General features: G+C 41.3%; 1 protein-coding gene across 1 annotated transcript in view; it reads left to right on the top strand.

Annotated features, from left to right (window-relative positions):
* Positions 1 to 1,481: 1,481 nt before the first annotated feature.
* The window catches only part of SERGEF (secretion regulating guanine nucleotide exchange factor), a gene marked incomplete at its 3' end in the record, with an annotated part of 103,344 nt that continues 85,336 nt past the window's right edge, over positions 1,482 to 19,489 (top strand). Inside the window, exons 1-8 of the mRNA XM_026044160.1 lie at positions 1,482 to 1,525; positions 2,354 to 2,492; positions 3,006 to 3,161; positions 3,526 to 3,620; positions 4,342 to 4,402; positions 5,807 to 5,920; positions 6,023 to 6,085; positions 8,352 to 8,510. Coding sequence (XP_025899945.1) covers positions 1,502 to 1,525; positions 2,354 to 2,492; positions 3,006 to 3,161; positions 3,526 to 3,620; positions 4,342 to 4,402; positions 5,807 to 5,920; positions 6,023 to 6,085; positions 8,352 to 8,510 — 811 coding nt within the window. The remainder of the gene's footprint in view (positions 1,526 to 2,353; positions 2,493 to 3,005; positions 3,162 to 3,525; positions 3,621 to 4,341; positions 4,403 to 5,806; positions 5,921 to 6,022; positions 6,086 to 8,351; positions 8,511 to 19,489) is intronic.

Here is a 19,489-nt window from a genome sequence, read left to right as displayed (position 1 = left end):
GTCTAACAGATTTAGCCTAAAGAGGGTCAAGACAGTTGCTCCTGTGCCTGGTTAAGCACCTAAAGGAAGGCAGCAAGGAAATCAAATTTGCCTTTGTCCTCGCTGAATGAATTCAGCCAAGAATATAGCAAGCATTCAGGTACTTAGTACCACACCTAAAACCACTTCCAAATTACAATTCAGTATCCAAAATAGCTTCTCAGGACTTAATGAAGCACAACTCTAAAATAATACTAAGCTGAAGTTCAGTCTGATATGGCTTTCTGTAAGAGAAAAGATAAATACCACTTTAATGTGACCTTGCAAACTGCACAAAGATTAATTTCCTTACTAATCCTGAATACCTTTGTTCTTCGCAAGCAAATGATAATTGAAAGGCCCAGTGGGGCTGTAGGTACACGTATCTCACAGTGTAAAATATGACCGTTTCTAAAGATCATATTACAAATGGTTGACCTGCTGAAATGTGTGTATTGTGTGGTAGCCAACTTCCCAGTTAGTTTTGTGTGTTTTGGGCTTCTTGAATGGAGGTCCAAAGCTGTGTGGGGTGTTCTTCCTGACGGCCATATATATGACATGAACATACAGAAAGGAGGTGGAGAGGCTGGAGGGACTTGGGAAAAGTTTGTGTTTCATATGCCTTTGTGTAGGTGATAACTCGCCTGGTGTCTCCAAATTGCATTCACTGTTTAAATCAAATCTTCATCTTTTTTTCCTCTGACTTTATCAACCGAGCATTTCCCTTTCTACAATTGTGCTTTTACCTTTAGGACGTACAGAAATAGTCTATCACATTTATGGCTTACATCTTGCTTTTAAATAGATGTTTTGTTTCTTCCTTTTCAGGAAGGAGCTTTCTTCTAAGCAAGAGATAAGGGAGGAGGATCTCTTTGGTCTACTTCTTGCATTTTTAAAAGAAATTTGATTATTGGAAATGGGAGAAAGATGCATAGGTATCTGTTTAAATTCTTCAGCTATTTTGAGCAGGAAACCTCTTATCTCCTAAATTAGCAGCGACTTTCCAATCTGTTGCAGAAACAGCTGTTGTAGTTTTATTTTCACTGTGTAACAATTTAAGAATGAAAATGGTAGAACAGATAATGCATTTTCTGTGATATTAACTGCGTCTGTGTTTAGTTTCATCTGGCTACGTAGGGCAGTAATAACTTAAAATACTTTCACACCCTGGTGGAGACTTTGTGTCAAGGAAATAAACACCGCTGGCTTTGACTTCAGCACTGCCTCAATAAAGAGAGCGCACTCCCTCCTCCCTGGCTGTCCGTGCCTTTCCTGCCTCTGCTCGCCTCCCTTGTAGCGGCTCCAACCGCCGGGAGGGGGAGAGAGGGGGCCGCGGCGCGCGCCGCCAACGGTCGCTAACCGCCGCCGCCAACGGCCGTTTCGCCTCGGCGCGGCCGTGAGGGGAGGAGCGGGGCGCCGGCGGCGCCTCCCCCGCGCCGCCTCTTCCTGCGGAGCGGCGGGAAGGGCGCGGGGCGCGGGCCCCATGGAGCCGGCGCTGTTCGCCTGGGTAGGTGGCGGCCGCCGCCGGACGGGGCCGGCGCTCGGGCCCGAAATGGGGGCGCCCCGGCGGGGGGCAGCGCGGGCCGCGCCGCGCAGCCCCCCGGAGCTCCCCGAGCGGGGCTGCTGCTGGGGCTCCGTCTGAGCGCAAAGGCGGCCCGGTCCATAGGCGCGTTTCTGATGTGCCTTTTTTTTTAAAAAAAATGTTTTATTCCCTCCTCTTTTGCTGGCGTTGTGTTGCTCTGCAGTAGGCATACTCGGTAGTAAGCACTGCTTTGGGAAGAGGGCATAAAGACAGGTGCTTCAATAGCAAGGTAGGGATGTGTATGTATCTCAGTTCCTCAGACTGTAGTTTATTTATTTATTATTTTTTAGCTTGCCTGTTTGAGGTCTTGAAAATCTCTTGCTTCTTAAAAATGAAGGTGAGATGTCCTGACTAGCCTTCTAAAAAGTGTTTGCCTGTCGGGTACTGACACACCTGGGAGCTGTTTGCCACTAGTTGAGTCCATTGGATGCCCACCTGGTTTGCCTGTTGGGGCTGAGTCCTGCAGTTGTGCCCACCTGTTGTTGTTAAATGTGCCCCCCTAAGGTAGCGCTGGTGCTGCAACTTGGGGATGGTGGGAGAAGAAAGAGCAGTAAGAGTAYGGGTGGAATGCCTGCAGGTGGGGTGCGCATTGCCCTGCTTGGAATTTGGGGGAGCAAATGTGGCAGGTTAGCCCCTGACATGCTTCTGCTGAGGCTATTCCTTTTTAGGAGCAGATCTCTAGCTCTCTATTTTCCTCCTCTTTTTTTGTCTCTTTTTTTTTTTWWAMAYWTTTTTTTTTCTGTTGCGTTTAAGGGTGCGAACAGCTATGGACAACTTGGTCTTGGTCATAGAGAGGATGTGCTGGTACCTCAGCCACTGAAAGATGTTTGCTGCAAGTATCGAGGCTTTAAAAGCATTACGGGAGGAGGAGGCCACTCAGCGGTTGTCACTGGTAAAAACACTTGCAACTACATCATTTTTTTTTCTCTGAGTTCATTCGGTGCTGCCACCTATCTGTAGCTTCTGTTTCTGAGCARGTACCGGTTCTTGGTTTCAAAACAGGTTCTTTCCCCTCTGTTAACTGAATATTTCTGGGAAATTCATTTTTTTTTTTTTAAATTTTTCCCTGTGATTACTTTATGGCTGTGTAAGAAGTGTTTAAGTTGATTCACACCATAGCCTTGCATATAAGGCTGCTATTTTTTTCTCTACTAAGCAGAGAAAGGGGAGCCCAATRGGAAGTTATTCAGTTCTATGGAGTTTTAAGATAAGGAGCAGAAAATAATATCTAGCCTTTGAATGGTTCTGCTGTATGATATAGTTAGCTATGGAAAAGAGGGGCTATGGAGGGTATATGGTATAATCACGGTCCATATTTGTCATAGGATCTCAATGGCATATACTATCTCTTTATATTTTGTTGGAAACTGAACCTTTTTCCTTTTTTTTTTTTTTTCCCCTCCAGATGCTGGAGAACTTTTTGTGTGTGGCCATAACAAAGAAGGGCAGCTGGGCTTGAATCACTCAGAGGACGTGCTGCATTTCACTTTGTGCACTGCCCTGTCTGGCTTCTGTGTGACACAGATTGCTTGTGGTTGGGACTTTACAGTCATATTAGTAGGTAAATATGCCTGGAGAAGTACTACCATGTCAAGAAGCACCTGAAAGCTCTATGTTGCTAGTGCTTGTGCAGCACACAGGTGCCTGTAGGCTTCAAGAAACTCATGCTGCAGATTAAAGGATTCACTATTCCCTGTATCCTACTGAAATTCAGACCTTTACTGAATAGGGCTAGTAAGGCCTGTGATCTCAGGAGCTTTGGAAGGGGAGACATTAGGCTTTTCTTCTGAGCTGTTTGATATCTTTTGAGCTGTTTGGCTGTGATATTTTGCCTGTTCTTTTGCTGGAATGTTACAGTGCTTTGCTTGTCCACAAATATACTGTCATGCTCCAAGCTGAACAGGCTCTAACATTTCGTTTTGCAGAAACTGGCCTAGTGCTCTCCTGTGGGTCTAACTCTTTTGGACAATTAGGAGTTCCCCAAATTTCAGGTTCCTGCTTGGTTCCACAAAAGATTGAGGTAAAGATTCAAAAGAAACTTTGTTTTATCGCTTTGTACTTTTATATTTCTTCCAGCAACTTACAGAAATATCATGATCTTAGTGGGCTTTAAGTCATATTCTTCAACTACTGTTAACAGAGTCTGTTCTCTGTGAGAAAAGTAATAAATTCTCRGAGTATTCAGGGGTAGAGAAAAATCCAGAATTGAGTTACTCTGTGCAAACTGAAATCACTTTTCTCATGCATGTGTGCCTTACATGTAGTGCCCTGTTGTGTGACAATTCTGAGCATGCGTTAGGGTAGGTGGTAGCCAGCTGTGCTGTTTGTGGGCACAGATTCTGGTGCCTGGACAGCCGGATGGAGCCTGTTACTGCTCTTACATTTGCTGTGGGCTTTCTGCTGTAGTTCTCAAGGAACACCAAGATGAAATTAAGAAATAAACATGTTTGTTTTGTCAGGATTCCTTTATTCATGTGATTTGTGTGATTTCTGACCATAGCTTTTCATTTATTGCTGTAATACTGTGAACCAGTTTCTGTGCTTGATGTTTTCCCTTATGTTTTATACAGTTCTATTTCTTTATCATACAAAATGTTGCCATGTGCTGTGACATGAAACCATGAATAGTCAGAGTTATTTTCATAGTTTGTGTTTAGTTTAGTATATTTTGCTTTGAGAGGGGGGGAAAAAAAGCCACAAAGAAACGGAGAAACTGAAGTCTTTTTCTTTTATGTGATTAGGCTCTGAAAGAGAAGGTGGTGGCTGTTGCTGCAGGACTGAGGCATGCCCTTGCTGCTACAGGTAAATATGTAGTCTTGCTTTACCATTTCAGTAATAAATTAATAGTACTTTAATATCTGGAGTTTTTAGTGGKTTACAAAAAAAGAAAGGGGTGTGTATGTGGTTTTTTTACTTTAAGGGTGATTTTAAATGTCACAGGGAAAATAATACTGAAGGTCTTGTAGGTTTTTGATACAAGTTGTCATGACAATAAGTAGGCTGGAAACTTATAACAGGCACAAAACTCCTGTGAAGAAGCATCTCCAAGATTTCAGGGTGACAGTTAGTTAACAAGTTAACTTTCTGATGGATGGAAAATATACTTATTTCTTTTTTTTTCCTTTTTTTCTGAAACAAACCAAAAATGATTCTTTTCCTGRAAATTCTCTTGTAAACCAAAGTATCTTTTTACTGTTTGAATTTAGTACCTTTTTAATGTACAGAAGAATTAATTTATTTTGCAGATGATGTTTCGAAGTGGAGCTGTAAATAAAATGTTTTTAACAATGTGTTTGAAGTTGGTRTCTGGAAAAATCCTAATTTTATTTTTATTTAGAAAAAGGACTTACTGGGAATAAAATTTTAGAAGATATTTGTTTCATTACATAACTTTGAAAATCTGGTTCCCTGTGACTTTCTCCCACAGTCTGCTGTATATATGTGGGAAGCTCATAACTTCTAAATATTTCTCCTGTTCTTCTTATAGACTTCTACGTTGTACATGGAATAATTGCAAAAATCAAAACCTTCCAAGCATAGTTGGTTTGCAATTCAGAAACCACTTTTTTTTTTTTTTTTTTCTCCTCTCAATGAAACTCTAAATCGGGTTCCAGATGCTTGAGTTGGGCTGACTAGGAGAGCAGGATCTCTGGTGTTCAAATGAACATTGGCCATTAAGCTTTGCTGAGCTCCAGTCTGATGGAGACTTAGATTCAGAGCTAGGCCAAGTCTCTGTTTCGGAGTAGAAGACAAGTGGCTTGGCTCCCTCACTGTGTAAGACCACATAACTAAATTAGCTCAAAAAGAGGGAAAAGGTTGAAAATGTTCATTTTTCTTTTTACTAGCAGCTCAACTGTGGCATATGCTTTTAGTAATAAATATGTTCGTGAAGTACACGAGCATTGAAACTTCTGTTACCGAGTCCTGAGTAATTCCCTAATATAAGACTTAAAAGCTGAGGCAGGTTTAATATTTTCTCCACTTTCTTACCTATCCAATGAGGCTGCAACTGTTTCTTGACCAAGGACCTTCACTAGGATTCTCCACATGTTTTTGAAGTATCTGTCTGGCATAAAGGGCTGCTAAAGTGCAGTTCCTCCTGGTGAAAATGAAGTAAAGGTGCTTTTAAAACTAGTTACTACTGTAAGTGATTTTGTTGATAATTAATGGCTTTTAATCTTTTCTGTTTGTGTTCTCTGTGGAAAGAGAGTGGTTCGGTGTTTCAGTGGGGAACTGGCATGGCCTCTCGGGCAAAGCGTGCGAGCCAAGGGAAAACTCTGCCCCTCTTCTTGACAGCAAAGGAGCCCTGTGGAGTAACAGGTAACAAACASGCTTGAGTGCCTCCTTTGCTGCAGCTCAGTATTTTATGTTAATGCATAAAATATCTGCTATACAAATTTTATAAGGCTAATTTTTCTCTAGGCTTGGAAGATGTGAAGGTGAAAACAGTTGCTGCAAGCTCCTACCATTCAGTGTCACTCACAGGTAGGCTCAGGTACAGAAGTAACATGCTTTGTCTCTGCCTATAAAGATTTTTTGTACTTTAGAAACTTTTGTAAATTTTGTAAAAATGGTAAAAAATTTGTTAGTGCACTGTGAGGTTTGAGAATTAATTCAAAAGGGAAACATTTAAAAATAGGAACTGTTCTGTGTTCCTGTTTTCCTATTCCAGACATTTTGTGTTAGATTCTGAGAAATTTTCCATTTTTTAAAAAGTTGAATTCATGTTTCAAGCTCTCTGAATTTTCTGTGGTTATTCACGGGCCAAGTGTCTGTTAGGTGGCTCTAATGCAGTGCCATGTTGATGATTTAAGAGCAYGCTGATCATTTAAAACAGTAAAGATTGGTTAAATCGCTTATTTCCATAACTTCTACTATTTGTCTTTTGAACTCGAGGCAGTGTTCTTGTGTTTTTGTGTTTGTGTTGTTTATTAAGTGTCCAACAATTGCTAATTGAAGTCTGGAAAAGTGGTGGTTTTTTTTTTTTTTTTTTTTTTTTTTTTTTTGGCAAAACTGTTAATAGGAGAAATAGAACTGCTCTTCGTGCTGCCATCTTACATTTTTGAAGCATGGAAGATGTATTGAACCTTATGTAGACAAGTCCTTACCTAACTATATAGAAAGAGCATCTCAAGAAACATGCAGCCATGTGGCACCTCTGCCATCATTACATGGGGCGCTGGAGTATGTGCTCACGTGGACCTAAGAGAGGTTTAGTTGTATGGAGAGATGCTTCAAGATGTGAATTACTGAATTCCGAGACGCAGAGTCTGTTTGCCATGAGTAAAGCAGAACTGCGAGGACAAACAGAATCTGCCGTAGCTAATTAACACGTTCTGTCTATTTAGGTAGTGAACATATTACTCTTTAATGCTTGTGCTTTCTCTTTAAGACAGCAGTCTGTTTGGCAACAAGGAGAACAAGCTTACCCAAGTGGGTGCCAAAGCTTTTAATGTCATAGTGCCAGTGCTGCCCTTTGCCCCCCATTAGCCTTTAGAGGGACCTGTTTGTTTCCAGGTGCCGCTCTGTGCAGTGGCTGGCGAGGGAGCTCTTTTCTGCACTGCAGTTTTTGGCTCTGGCTCATGAGCTGCCTGCTGGTAGAATAGGAAACACCTGTGAYGAGACAGGATTTGGAAATGGTTGCAAAAGTGGATTCTGGCAAACAGGAATGGCAGTTCCTTTAAAAACAAAGCAAAGCAAAGAAAAGATGAAGCTGAGTTGCTGCTTTATTTGTGTTCAAACTGACCTGATGGCTGCRCTTAAGTGAATATACTATTAAGCGTTAGCGTCTGAGTTTTCATTAAAACCTACTCGAGAAATGAGATTAAGGCTAGGTCTGGGTGGCATTCTGGAGCATTTGCTTGTGCAAATTCCTATGGCAGCAATGAGAGGGGTGAAGGCAAATATGTGTGTACAAAAGTCTCTTGCTAATGATCTAGTAGTATTTTGAGGGATAAAAATTCTCTATTTTTTTTTTTGTGATGAGCAGTTCCTGCTTTAGTTGTCCATTTTCAGCCATATGTCACATTCCTTTGGGAAGTAACTGAGCAAGTTGGGGCAGGGAACATTAAGGACTGTCCCTGCTTATATGGAGTTACTGAATTTGCTCAAACTGAAGAGGTTAGGAGAGAAATGGGCAAAGCTGGAAACCTGCAGCTTGTATAGACAGCCTGACAGGTTGCAGTGCAACCAGACACATTTTGAAGAGACAGAATATTCTGGGTACTGGAGGAAGTTGTAGTATTTGCTGTGATTTGGAAAGCTGTTGAAAGGAGTGAATCTAAAAACCTGGGGCAGAGTTAAGAACTACCCTGCAGGGACAGAGTGGGTAGAAYGAGAGTAGTAGTGTATGAACCCTTCTTATTCTTAGTCTGGGTCATCCATATGCATTAAACTTTATTTATTCCTCTGAGAATTTTATTGCAGTTCAACTGCAGCTGCAGTTGATCAGCTAATCAAACTTAAGTTTTGCTCTGAAAGTCTTCTAATCATCTCGTGGTAACTGAGGTGTAGGTAGTTCAATCTGAAAGCTTAAGGAACCAGTGCAGCCCTCAACACAGGCATGTTGTTAAGGCTCCTGCAGATGCTTCTCATGTTCCAGATAAAATGTGCATGCATGTGGTAAAGAGATAGTAGAAAAACATATAAATAAACAAATTAAACATTGCTCTTCAGCATACCATGCTGTGTTGAGACACAGCATGTCTATGTATGTCACTTTCCACTAATTTCWTTCCTGTATCTATTGTAGATGAAGGATGCCTGTATGTTTGGGGAAGCAACAAGCATGGGCAACTAGTGAGCAAGGAGATCTTTCTTCTTGTGCCCAAGAAGATAGAGACTTATTTTTTCTCGCATGAAAAAATTGCAGCTGTTTGGAGTGGATGGACACACTTAGTGGCACAAACAGGTAGGTTACCTAACTGGTACCTGTGCAGCAGGTAATCTTTATTACAAKCAAAATTACTTTTTTTTTTTCTTACTGTTGTTAGATACAGAGAATTTGTAGGTCCACATGAGCTGAGATGGTTTTTTGAAAATGATGAGGGCAGATATCCTACATTTTTGGTCCTAAAGGCTTCTAAAGGTTCTACAGTTTGAAATATGAATGCCCCTAGGCAGGAGAAGAGCTTGAAAAACTTCTTTTGGAGTATAGAGAGGTAGGAAAATGTGTCTGCAGCTTCCAAGATAGATGAGACTATTCTACAGGAAGATATGGGCAGAACTATGATCCAGGACACAACTGTTAGAGAGGGAGAGGGAATCCTAATGCAAGGCTGCATACTAAAGGCATGGAGGCATAGGCGTGAGACATTCCCAAATTACCTGAATCTGAGCTGACACCTCAAAAACGGGTATAGTTCATGTCCCTCTGCTGCTAACACCGACTCTGGGAAGACATGAGTTGAGTCAAACAAATTGTGTGGCTTTGCACAGATGCATTAGCCATACTGTACTTCAAGCCTAAGCCTAGTTTTCAGTGCTCTTGTTTAAGAATAAATAAAATTATACATTCATAAGTCAAATTATCCTGTCTTGTGGTATGTGCTTGTTTCACCGTGGAATAAAATATTGAGGAAAACAGGCAGGCAAAAAGAGACGCTGTTCAATGTGAAGTACCTGCTTTCAAGGTGAACTGAAACCAGGTGAATATGGAAGCTGTGCATCCTTACCTTCCTGGGAACCTTTCTGCTGAGGACGGTGTGGGAGCTGGTCATGGGTGCAGGACTGTAGGGTTATRTTCCTTTCTGGCAAGAGATAAAAAGAAGGTTGTTTGGTTGTGTGTTACTGGATTAGTGGTGTTAGCTGGATTGGTGTTACATGTGACATTGCTCTTCTCTTGTGTGTAGTGCCAGGTGAGRGAAAGAAGAGCAGGTGGAAATGTTTTTCCTAGAATTATGTTGGTGTGCTTGGAAGAGCCTGTTTTGATCTTGTTTGTAAAGACAAATGTACAAAAGGAGCCGCAGATCTGTCACTATTATTGGGATCTATAATTATGGCACTGGTTCAAGGAATGCTTAGCCTTTAGCATTCAGGTATTTGGGCTTAAGTGGGAGCTCTTGCATGCTCATAGGTCAGCATGTGCTTCAGTATCTTATTAAACAGATGCTATAAATTCTGCARCAGTTGCACAATAGTGCCCTTGCTCTGTGAGAAAAGTCTGTCTTAATTATAGTATATTTTGAACTCTTGGTGCTAGGATTTAGAGGGATATGGTGCATGATTGGAAAAAACAAATTGATTAAGCATTCTGTTTCATAGCGTTCATTGCAGGCATCAAAGTACGTGAATGGTCATGTAAAAGAGAAAAAAAAGCATTGCTCTGACTGTCCTCTTAACTATTTAAAAGCTGTGTTTGAACTCTGATTTTTAGGGGATTCTCTCTTGAGAATCTGAGCAGAAATTAATGCTATATCATGTGCTGCTTGGAAACTTTCAGGTGGAATAAAAGAATGGGTCTCGGAATGTGTGCTTCTCAGGAAGGGTGCTTATGGTGATTTTAAACAAGAAGAGTAGAGAGAAGTGTTAGGCTAACCTAGTTTTTAGAGACTATTATCAACATAATTTGCCTTGCATCACTATATCTTAATGAATATTTTTTCAGCCAAATTCCTCTCATTTTAATGTGTAGTTGATACTTAACATGGCTATCACAGGAACAGAGTGAGTATTTTAATATCTGATTTAAGAGAAAGAAATATGTTGAGTGACTAACAGGGAAGCTTTTTTTCCATGAATATTTGAAATGAATTTAAATAGAGATAGGCATGAGAAAACTGGCTAAGTGGTGTAAGTAACTGCTGAAACTGAATTTTATGCATTTAGAATTTTAAATCTCTGTGAAAGTCAGTGGACCTGAACCTGAATCATTCAGAATAAGATTGTGAATGGCCTTTGGCAGCCTGCAGATACCAATCGGGATCTCATGGGATATTGAAGGGCTGCTTAACTGCAAGACAGAGTGTGAGCTGAGCACTTAGCTGCCTCTGAGAGGGCACTCATGCTTTTGCTTGATTTTGCAGTTGTCTAAGTAACTGTGAAAATGTGTGAACCTTCAGATTTGATCCCTTCTTCTTAGGGGTAGAGCTGTCTCTTTGGGGACTGTTCCTGTTTTGSAATTTTTAGATTATCCACTGTACAAGCAGAAACCTTCAAACCTCACAAAACCTTCAAGGCAGCTACTTCTTTTTCTACTTTGATTCCCTGTTCCCACAGAAGCTGTACAGTTACGCTCTTAGAACCCCTTCAAAATAAATAGCATAGTTCTGCTACCAGCGACAGTGCTAGTCAATGAGAATTGGCCAAAAAAGACTAAGGTCAAGACTGCTGTTGCTTTTTTTTTTTTTTTTTTAATTGGGTGTCTGATGATAAGATATGGACTTGTCTTTGGTTTGTTCATTGTTTACTGGCATTTATGTTGTGTGACTTTATCGACATGCGTTTCAATTAGGACAAGGCAGTACTGCTATTGCTGTCTATACGAAGGGCAGATAATCTGTGTCCTTCCTGCTGCAGGCAGGACAAAGCACAAGAATTACTGACTTCAGGCGACTGCTCTGCAAAGGGCCTTGCTGCYCTTCAGTGCACTGTGCAATGACACCAGGAGCACCGCTGCAGTGTGAATGATGTTATTTTTAATAATAATGAACATCTCTTTTGCATTGCTCCACCTAACAGCGTCAACTTGAATTTGTGGGCCTCTCTGAGTGATAAAACCTCTTTGAGTAGAAGTGCCCAAAGGTGAATGTGAATGCAGGGGTTATTGCTTAGATCATTTGTGAGCTGAGTCGTGGCCTATATTGCTGAAGATGTAAATCAGGCTTCCCTGGGAAAGGGTAGAACTGATATGACTTGAAGGTGAACCTAGTTAAAACAAGAGAGGTCTTTAAAAGACTTGGAGATGAATCATCAGCTTCAATTCAAAACAACTTATTTCCTTAGGGTGGGGTGTCTAATAAATAAGTTTTCTAACTTGACCTGTTTTATTGTATAAGTATTCTGACTATCTTTATTTTTCATATGAATTTTTTATGTTTTTCATGTGAATTTTGTTGCTGGGAGTGGYGAGAGGCTGCTGTTGTGACCCGAGCAGTGTGGTTTCAGCCCACTAGATGTCCCTTCCAGCTCTGCTCTGAGTGAAGTCTGCAGGCTGGCCCGTGCTGGCAATGAGAGCTCCCTAGGTTTTGAAATTCTCAGCAGTTCCCACAAATGCAAATAAATCCTKCTGCTGCTTTTTTGATGGCCTGTGTATGGTACCAATGATGCATGTACTTGATGGGAACTGTCTTTTTAGTTCCTTAACCATTATAGTATGATCTATCTAAAGGACTTGTGCATTTGGGAAATGGTGTTGTGAATTGTGAAGAGCTTAAAGAGACTTTGTTGAAGGTAATCTGGGTTTACTTAATGTTATCTCTTCATACCTGCTGTATTAAAAACAAAGGCCAAAAACCTAATTTTGATATTATTACTATTAAAAAATCTGTTTAATTCACTTTTCACTCTACACTTTTTTTTTAAAGGAGTTATTTTAGGAAATGATCGTATCCAAATGACAGATTCTGTGTCATTGTGGTTTCAGTAGCTAATGTTAATGARGCAAAAGCTGCCATTAAGGAGCATCTTGTTCCTGGAGCAATTACTTTTACTTATACCTATTCTTGCTGTGTGTGTTGTTGAGCTGACTATTGGGCTTGAAGGAACTGAACGCCAAAATGTGCTGCATGTGCTGCATGTCAATGTGAATTTTGCATTGGTAATATGKGAGAGCAGAGTATGTGGTTGTTTTCATGCTGTACAAATTTTGACAACTCAATAGGCTGCCATAGGGCACAATGTGGCAGGAGAAACTACTGTTTTTCTGAGCAAGACTGGTATGTTTTGTGTAAATTTTTATGCATATGTGCATGTACATATATGCATATTTGTCTAGCCAAAGCTAATTAGGACGAGTGCTGGTCTGCACAGTGGAGGGCTGGTGTATTTCCAGTTTTGAGAAATGTGGGTACTCATCTGTGATTCTCCAGGGTCCCCTCAACTTTGTCCTGGACTTCAGTAGAAAGCTGCTCTGTGATGCAGTTGATTCAGTATCAGTATCATTTATTCAATGTCAAAGAGTTTAGCCCATCTCTTTATATAAATGTTGCTTACACAGGAAAATGTGGGAGGGTGATTTGTMCAGGCTTCATGATCATCCTTCTTGCAGTCATTTTCCACTGCTGCATTCAAGGATGTGGCTGACAGTTTTCATGTATGGTCCATGGGTTTCTGTCGTTATTCCTATGGAGAAACTGTGTGCTCAGTGACATCTTTCTTGTTGATAGCATGGGGAGGGGTTGCCTTAAAATAATGTTTTTTTCTTTGTTGACATCCACAGCTATGAGGTATGCCTTTTGTGCATTTAGGATTCAATAAAATCTATAAAGAAAGGTATTGAATCAGGTAGAGTGTTCATAATTCACTCTTCCCAGAACGTGGTTCATTCCGTGAACCCACATCATCCTCTTGTGCTCCTTTCTCATATGAGCAACTGAAAAAGCTTGTTTTTTGCTGGTGCTTCCCATGAACCCTACAGGATTTAACATGGAGTTCTTCAAAAATATCCTTCAGGCAGCTACATATCAGGCCTTGTGGTGAAGCGCTGTCCTCTTTTGTGTTGTTTGTGGTGATGTTATCCCCATAAAGCGATTGAAAATGGTCAGTGGAGTCTGAGTTAATGACGCTGTTGTGGTAACAAGCTGTTTCCACTTAAWGCTTTCTCGAATGGGTGTTTAGTACACGATGTGGTGATTAGTGGGAAGGATATGTCACTTGCTTAGTGCCAGTAGGTGACAGTCAAATACTTTAAATCTGGAGCCTCCATCATTCTTTTTAATGTCAAAGAGCTGTATTTCCAGTGATGGCGTTTGGGGAGAACATGTAAAAATATTGTAAATTATGTAATTCAAAAACTTGAAATTGATAGGACTCCCTCACATTGCAAGTGCGTAGCAAGTGTTTAAGGAAGGAAAGTCTTTGTTGATCTAATCTGAGCTAAGTGAATTCTAAGTAAAATGTGGTTAACTCGCTTTTCTGTTGTCTCTAGAAAGTTGTTCTTACCTCCTTCATATGATACAGTAGCTCAACATTATGAAGTAATGGAAAGTGTGCTCCATAATCTGTGTTCCTTGATGTCATAGTAAATTACTGATGTGCCTGGTAAGGCAAAGCAGTAAAGATTCTCAACTGAAAGCATGTGGACTTCAAAGCCAGGAATCACAGCTACAGGGGAGGTTTTACTGGCTGATCCCAAATGAGTTGTTTAATGTTACCAAGATGTGCTAGTGTGCAGCTCAGTAGTTYGTGCCTTACAAAAATGTAACCTCTAGAAAGACTTTCAGGTAGGATGCGTGTGTGTGTGTGTGTGTCTTTTGGGATGGTGTGTTCCAGGTACAGTGAGCACGTTAGGATGCACTGGAGTTACCTGGGTGTTGGGCTCCTTTTCTTTTRAAGAGGGTCCAGGTGGTTCTGGCAGCTCTGCTAGGATGCTCTGAGAAAGTGGAAGATCCACCTCTGCACTCAATAGCTTATTCCAGTGCTGAGCCTCCAGCTGTAAGACAAATTAGAAAAATGTCAGAGTGAAAAAAAAGTGAAGGTGAGAGGCTGGATGGAATTTAATAGGAGAATAGGTTGCTTGCACTAAGCCCTTGTGGTGCTATGAGTTTGCTCTAGGGCTTTCTGTGAGTTCTTACAAGACCTAAGGAGGAAGGTCTGTTATAGGTACAGTTACTCAGGCTAGAATGAATAAAGTACAACCTTGACTTCTGGAAAATATTGAGGAGCATGAAACCAGCAGGCAGAACTGTTCTAATTAATAGAAAACTCTTTACTAACATCAGCCTTTTGCATGTCCTGCAGTGCAGTCCTACAGGAATTGTCTTTGAGGGTGGGGGATCTTGCCTGGGCCACAATAATACTGGTTTTCACAGAATTTATGGGCAGATTTGTTGTCAGAAGATCTTGGTAATTGTGGGACCTCCAGTCTGCTGCCTTGCTTGTTTGAGACTGAAAAGGATAAGGGCAAGAGAGTATCTGCTGCATCGTTCATTTCCCTTATAGTTTGAAGCTGCATGTTAGTGAGTAATGCAAGAAAAAGATGCAAATATGGAATAAACACCTAAAAAGATTGGTAGTGCTTGGCTGTTGTTCCGACAGATTGGGCCAGAGATGATGTGACTCGAGTCGCTTTCTTTTTGACTTCAGCTCGTGACCTCCCTAGGGTCCTCTGTGGGTGCCCTGCAGCCTGAGCCGCTGTCCATCCGCAGCGGCACCAGGGTGTGGGGCTGCGCTGCTTGGTGACAAGCGCCGGCAGGAGGGCAGGCCCAGGCTCTGCTGCCGGGAGACCTGGGCTGGTGTCCTCAGGCCTRTGTTCTCAGCAGTGACACGCAGATCCCTGTGGCAGCTGTAAAATGAATGTAAAGGTTCATTCAGAGGTGAGGGTAAAGTTTCACACAGACATTTCTATTGATTTGTATGATTAAAAACCCATCTAGAGCAAATGAGCTGCTGTGAGGGGAAGGGGCCTGAGCATCCTGCCACCACAGGAATCACAGTGGCATGTCCTGTAGTGAGATGAGAGCTTTTGTTGCCAGAGGCTGTAACGTTGCTGCTCAGTACAGACTTCAGAGCAACCTTGGGGAAAAACAGTTGGACAGCATAGGAGCTCATGTRCCGAGATGGTTTTAACAGTCTCAGGGCTGTGGTAAATATACAGCAAAGAAATGCCAGTAATATATGGAAAATTTTGATAAATTAGTGAAAACAAAAGGATCTTGTCAACCTTGTCACATTTAACGAGAAATACATAGTGATTTATTCACCCTGACTGCTACTGTGATCTTTTTGGGTAAAAAAAAAAAAAAAAAAAAAAAAAGACAGTTTCTCTGAGTGTTAAATTTGACCGTGTCATATGATGTAGTGGCGTGGAGCTGAATAATGACGAGGTGGATTGAAATGATGGCAATCCAAAGCCATTAGTAATGTAAGGGATTGATGTGAAACAGGCAATTAATGAAAACTTCCTAAACTTTGCAGCTGTGCAAAGGGACTATAACTTGGTCTCAGACAAATTATTTGACCACTTAGTTATTGTAGGGGTGCTTTACACGCACTTGGCTTAGAATAAAAAGCTGGAAGTTTTTACATAACCATTTAGACTATTGCATAATAGCTGGTCTAATCTATTTAGCAAGTGACTGCCAAATATACAAAATATATTCATCACTTTTTTAATGGTCTTTTGGTATGCCTTTCACTTTTTCAAATGATAATTTAAACCTTAAAAATGTGTTCTATTAAAGCATTTCATAATGATCTTGTTACTAAACGCAGCTTTGGAGAGGACCTGCCTATGTCTACGTGATCTGTGCACRTATGTGCATTGATCTGAAGATCTAGTTTAATTTTTGCAGCATTTTAAGACTATTGAATATCCTTTCCATAATCTTTAAATGACACTTTCTATTTTTTTTAATTTAGAAATTAATTATTCAGGGTTAGTGCTCAGTAATGAATCTTATTATTGGAGTAGAGAGAATGTTTTCTAGGAGCATATGGTGAGCTGCCCAAATGCAGCTTAGTGGAAGCTTCTGAAAAACAGCACTTTCTGGGTTCTCGCTCTTTCTACAACAGAAAAATAATCTACCCCCTCACTGGCTTGTTCTTGTGTTGAGGTGCTCCCAAATTGTGAATTTGAGTAACCGCTGTTGAGTACAGGCGATGTCAACTGTTGTGAGTAGAGAGGACCTGATTTGCAGGCTTGTGGAAGGACTTTGCTGTCTTTTTCATGAGACCTGCCAGGAGAGCATATGTACTTGTTTTATTTGGTAGTTAGGCTGGTGGCTTTTCTTGCTTAAATGCTTTGAGGTGCGAGAAGCTATAGAACAGTCCAGCTCCAGGCAGGAGGAAGGCCTCCAGTTGGGCTTTTGTGCTTGCTGAGCTGCCCACATCTGTTGAGCTGCTAGGGAGAGCTCTGCACTCCTGTAACCCGAAGTTGTATCTGTCTGTCTTGATGTAAGTATGAAAACTGAGCTCCAAGCACAWGAGATTTTAATTTGTTTAATGTATATCCATGTGTGTTCAGATGACTTAGATGGATTCTTTTCTTTCATTTCTCTGAAAACATTATGTCTGACCTCTAAACTAGTCCTTGAGTCAAAATGTACAAGAGTGGTTAGTGGCCRGTGTCGTTTTATGTTGTGGGGATGTTTCCTAAAAAAAATTTAAGTTAAATGAGTTTTCTGTTTCTTTCTATGCTACTCTGTGGCTCAATTTCCTTAAATAGAAGATTAATGATTTTTTTTAATACAGTCTGTAAAAATATTTATTTGCTTAGAAATATTGCTGAAATCCAAACTTGGTGATGAATTTCTGCTATATACTAGGGAGGTATATTATTTTTGCATTGAACTTTAAATTATGTTGTTGTGACTCTTGGGATCTGTTTTCTTTTTGGTAATGTATTTTTGCATAGCCAGTAGTGCAACTGCAACGAGAAGTGACACTGAGGTGGCCTCTGGCAGTTCTGCAGCCCAGCAGCAAGTGCCCACTGGTGAGTGAGGCTCAGTCCCAGGGCAGAGTGGTGCTGGAGAACAAATAGGTCGTTCCTCCCTCGACGAAGCTTTGAAGGTGACTTTTCAGTCTTCCTTGTGTGTTTGTGGTGGTTTTGGAAACCTCCTGTCRGAGAGGAATGATGAGGAGGAATGATGCCAAGCCCCGATAAGAGAYGGGCCACGATTTGCCAGGACTGCATTAGCACTAGGCACAGTAGCGGCAGCTCAAGTGCAACTCCTTCTCTTTCCTGTAGATCCTATTTGAATTTCAGTGCAAATTCTGTCTCTTAGTGAATATGTGTGTGGCTGAGTGGGGCCTGCACATGAAGAGAACTTGCATTTACCTCTATTAGGATGTGCTTCAACTTGTGGAGATGCTTTGCTGCCTTTAAGAGCTCAGTTGCTTCAGATGTTCTTCCTTTTTCTCAAAGTCTAGACTTGGTCTCTTCAGTGCCATCTGTTGGAAATAGTTTTATTTTTTGCAAAACTTTTGTAGAATAGAAAATAGTACTGCAAATACTATTATTGCTCTGGTGTAAGCCAGGGGTTTGCGTGCCCTGCCAGGTGGAAAAGGTTACTTTTGGGGATATGTTTCCATGCATAATGTTTATTGGTATTGCTGTAGTGTATAGCGGTATCACATCTCACTTTCTGCAAGCAGACTAGCTCATAATTATATGGCAAACTTTTCAAATTCCTCATTTTATTCATGTAGTTTTATGTTGCAAASTAGTTTTAAGATACCAATAGCTGTATTCCTGCCACCATAGTACTCCTGAAATATCATTGTATAGGCTTTTCTGGCTCTTACTAAATTCAAGATTTACCTTTGTTGAGAATGACAGGCTGCTTTTTAATACCAGAACTCATGTGCYACGTTTTGAGGTGCTTGCAGAGTGTGTGGACACTTCATGAGGAGTGTGTTTGTTTTTTACTTGTTTTTGGTTTTCTTTTTCACAATTGAGCATGTGAAGTTTGGATTTTGGAACTTAGATTTAAGTTTGTTATTGCAAAAAATGGTAACTTGCCTTGTAAATCAGCTGCTACCATCTCCATTGTGTGGAGGGTGAAGGCAGCCATTTTAGGAAAAAACCTTTTACGGCTGGTTGTCTTTTCAATTTTTTTCATTTCTTCTTGCTTGTTAAGGTAGCTAGAAGAAAGGAAAAAAAATCCAAGACACTATGAACATGCACAGGCAGAAACTAGTATTTGAAATGCATGGTGGCTGTGCCCCATGACAAAATCAGTTATTTAAAAGTTCCTCTGATTGCAGAGCTGTCTCTAAGTAGCCTCGAGATCCGAGCCGCTGGGATGAGCTGGTCCTCGGCAGATGCAAATCTGCCACGTTCAGTTGGATGTTCGGTGGCTGCCTTTTAAGGTTTTTCACTTCAGAGCAAGCGGATGACTCCCCACCTGGCTCCTGCTTCAGGGCTAGAGCAAACCTGTGGTGCGTGTGCGAGCTGTCGGGCCCCAGCATACATGAATGTGCTGGCATTGCTTCTATCAGCCAACGTCGGTTTCARTATCAGAGCAAAAAAGACAATGAAGCACCAGGAGCTTCGTATTCTTTTCAGTTTTGTTATTGTTCCATCATTACTCTGTAAAGCACTAATGCAAAGCTGTAGCTTTTTTAGGGAAACATCCCAACTAGGCTACCCAAATGCAATTCCCTCTACACGTGATGCTATGAATTCCTCTACAGGAGGGATTTGCATTGCATTCACGCAAGAATACTTTCGTAAGCAGAAACGTTTTCATTGCTAAACTTCCGTGCCAAATTGTGGCTCTGAAGTGCTGGCRGTAGCTCACAGTTAATCTCATAATCTATGAATTCCAGTGAGTTGGAGGGATGAGCTGGAATAGGGAGACAGGAAACTTGATAGCTGGCTAACAAATTCTACTGGATGATGGAAATTTTTAGGGGCATTTAAATTCTTCCGCTGTTATGCAGCCACTTAGACCTGTCCCTTCTTCCTTAGCCATCTCCTGCATGGGAAATGTCTTTCCCATATGTAGCTTGAGGTGAAATCGCGTGATTTTTTCCATGCTCTTAAACTCCTAACATCTCTCGGGAGCCGGGAGAAATGGGGATATTCTCAACCAAGTCCGTCATGTTCTTGCTAATTATTCATGCCCTAGATGTGAGCTCTCCTTCCCATCCTCTGGCCTGTCTTGTTGCTCGGGTCAGTGAGACTGCTGCGGATGTGGCTGCTCCTTCACCGAGGCGAGCAGCTCCCCGTGGTGGCGTGTGGTTGCTCTCCTTATGGTGCTGGCCCTGTCCAAAAAAGCAGGGCAGTCT

This window comes from Nothoprocta perdicaria, unplaced genomic scaffold (assembly GCF_003342845.1).
Source record: "Nothoprocta perdicaria isolate Ctin4 unplaced genomic scaffold, notPer1 scaffold_350, whole genome shotgun sequence".
Lineage (NCBI taxonomy): Eukaryota > Metazoa > Chordata > Aves > Tinamiformes > Tinamidae > Nothoprocta > Nothoprocta perdicaria.
Note: the sequence above shows the minus strand (reverse complement) of the source record. Positions and strands in the feature narration are given on the sequence as shown.